The 3,086-nt window shown below is 39.6% G+C and overlaps 1 protein-coding gene across 1 annotated transcript; it reads right to left on the bottom strand.

Moving 5' to 3' along the window:
• Nucleotides 1-839: 839 nt before the first annotated feature.
• On the bottom strand, nt 840-2,732 carry LOC127079627 (uncharacterized). The gene has a single exon (XM_051020009.1). The coding sequence runs from the start codon at nt 2,730-2,732 to the stop codon at nt 840-842; it is 1,893 nt and encodes a 630-aa protein (XP_050875966.1).
• Nucleotides 2,733-3,086: the final 354 nt, after the last annotated feature.

Genomic DNA, 3,086 nt, shown 5'->3' with positions numbered 1-3,086 from the left:
TTGCATGAAAAGCGCAACAACAAAATACATAACATTCAGACTGAATGTTCTGTATTCACATGTCGTAACATCGGGTCTAACATCTTGAACAAATCCTGCACAACCATATTAAACAACCTGCAGAAGGCTGATATCACATGTCAAGACTACAAGCGTGACATCTTGTGATAACACTAAGTTTTACCAAAATTGATGCCAATTCATAGAACCAACAAACTCCCCCTTTGGAAAATTTTGGCTAAAACAAATATCAGATCACACGTTCACAAGAAATCAATCAGAGCATCAGTTCAGCAGCAAAAAAAAACATACACATGTCACTAGCAAAAATAATAACTAGTAGACAATCAAGCACTTGCACATACAACACTAGCAAGAACCAAATAGAAAACAGCAAGGCACATAAGTGCTTGTACTCTCCCTCAAGTCCATGCAACTTCTCAGAACACAACAGCTCCCCCTTAAGCCAGTCCACAACAGCAACAACCATACTGCTTCACACAAACAAAACACAGAGAATTCTCCCCCTGTACCAAACAAATAAACACCAGAATTCTCCCCCTGTATCAGACAAGTAGAGCAACAACAATACTACTGAGCTAAGCTAAGATACTCATCTATAACTACAGCTACTTCTCCCCCTTTTTATCCAAAAGAGACCAAAGAGACAAAATAAATGTCTATCTAGTCATTAACAGAAATACCAAAAGTTAAAGAGTTACATCATCAAATACAAACACAGCTGTAAGAATTCTGAGAAACAAACCAAAAAAAACATCCACCAAAAAGAAGACCAAACAAAAAACCATCAAAAACAAGAGGGACCAAGGTCAACAGAGCTACTCAGTAGAGCTTGAGTTTGCAGCCTCTTCAGCAGCACCAGAAGTAGAATTGCCACTTGCATCATCATTGTTAGCAGACCTCTCACTAGGGATGTGGGCTTCAGCTTCTTCTTCATGGCTGACATTAGCATGTTCAACATTTTCACCCTCAACCTGCTCCAAGCTTTCAATCAAGGCTTCCAAAGATTGTTTTCTAGTTGTGGCTACCCTAATCCCTTCACCTAGCTCTTTGCATGTCTCCTTAAGCTCAGCAATTGCTCCAACTTTTGAGGCAGGCCTCTTCATGGTAGATGTCATGACAATATCCTCGACATGATTGCCTTCAAAGAGTTTGTAATGCATAGACAGAGCTGGTTTGATCCTACTAGGTAAATCATTTGAGTATAAAATACCAGGATGTTGGTTCAAGATAATTCCACAGATCATAGAGGGAAAAACAATTGGCAGTTTAACTGCATTAGTAGTTGCACGCTCGATGATTTGATCAAACATAAATCTACCATAGTCAAATTTCACTTTTGTCCCAACAGCAAAAATAAACCTCCCAAGAGTATTAGCAATGGTGGAGATATGGTTGGTAGGGACCCAGTTAGCAGCTCCTATTTTATGCAGGATAGCATACTTGATAGTCAACTTCCCAACAGGAAGATGCTTTTTGAAAGGCCAAACTTTCACCTGCTTAGCTGTAATCTCTCTACAGACCTGATTGTCTGTAACCTCTAATTCTCCTGCACCCTCATTTTTTCTGCCTAGAAAATTATTAATAGTAGTATGAGAGAATGTTATACACTTACCCCTCACATACACCTTGCAGAACTCCTTGCTGTTCTTATTAGAAATATCCTTAGGAATATTAACAATAAATTCCTTGACTAAACCTTCATAGCATTGAGAGAACCCATCAACAGTCTTCAAAAGCCCAACAGCTTTTATCAGGTCCATGACCTCCTTGACATCAGCATCATCTTTTCCCAATTCCCTTTCCACAGCTACCCTTCTCTGAATCATAAATTTCCACTTAGCAACTTCATCCTCAAGATGGAAGGAGATGTTATCCAAATGAGCAACAAGTACTTTAACAGGAGACTTCCTAACAGTAGTTTTCTTCGTAGGCGAGATGTCAGGGACATCTTCCTTAACATCCTCTTCAGACTCAGAATCATCTCTGACCTTCCTCTTCTTTATTTCAACCTTGCTCCATGGTTTGGAGAGACCAATACCAGCAGTCTTCTTAGCTTTTCTAGCTGACATAAGTTCAGCCACAAATTTTCCTTTGCGAGTCTTCATGCATTTAGCCACACTTGGCTTTATGTAATGAATCAAGCTTTCCTCTTGATCATCAGAGCTACCATCCTCTAGATCAATCACAACATTTGCATCATCATGCTTCTTAGAGTGGGAAGCATTAACAGTGTTAGAGACCACATATTTCTCTTTTTTAGACACGGTTTTCCCTAGAGAGTGCAACCCTTCAGTAGCCAAGTCCTTTTCAGAACTGGAGGAATCATCACCCTTACCACTAGGTTGTTCAACCTTAGGAGAGGGATGCATTTGAGCAAGGGGAGTAGAAACTCCCTTCACAGAGTGGCCTTCATTAAGAATTCTAGTAACTATGTCTCTTATAACACGATCAGTATAATGTGTTCCTTCCTTAGAATTAGTGACAGGAGTTGAACCAGACGGAATACTAGAGGGATTACCTTGTTTGGAACAAGCAGAAGTGGAGGCATCAATGGAGATGGGTTGGTTCAAATCAACGTCCGCACCGGGAATAACAGAGAGAGGAGCAACATCCAGAATCTCATCATTAGGGACACCCATGAGAGGAACACTAACTTTTGGAGTAGACTTAGTATTTTTAGAAGCAGATGTATCTTGATGTTGTGACATTTTGGAGTTTTTCTGGAAAAAGTAAGGTTGCCCTAGCAGAGGTTTGTGGAGAGGGAAAAGGAAGATGGAAGAGTTGGAGTAGGTAATGGGGTTATGAGGGTAGCGTGTGAAGATGGAATAGATGGTATTTCCATTACAAGGTGATGATTTACCATAATGGGGGCACTTTATTTTAAGAAAATAGACAATAATTTGATTACTTTTTCCACTCCATATTAATTGCTACAAATTTTCATAAATGCAAATCCCTAATTTCCCTCTCAGAAATTCAAATTGATTTGCATCCAAGGCCTTTGTAAAAATATCAGTTAACTGCATCTCAGTAGCAATATGCTCTAAGGCTACAGTCTTATC

The sequence above is a fragment of the Lathyrus oleraceus genome, chromosome 5, assembly GCF_024323335.1.
Source record: "Lathyrus oleraceus cultivar Zhongwan6 chromosome 5, CAAS_Psat_ZW6_1.0, whole genome shotgun sequence".
NCBI classification, from domain to species: Eukaryota; Viridiplantae; Streptophyta; class Magnoliopsida; order Fabales; family Fabaceae; genus Lathyrus; species Lathyrus oleraceus.
This window is presented reverse-complemented; position numbering and strand designations above follow the sequence as displayed.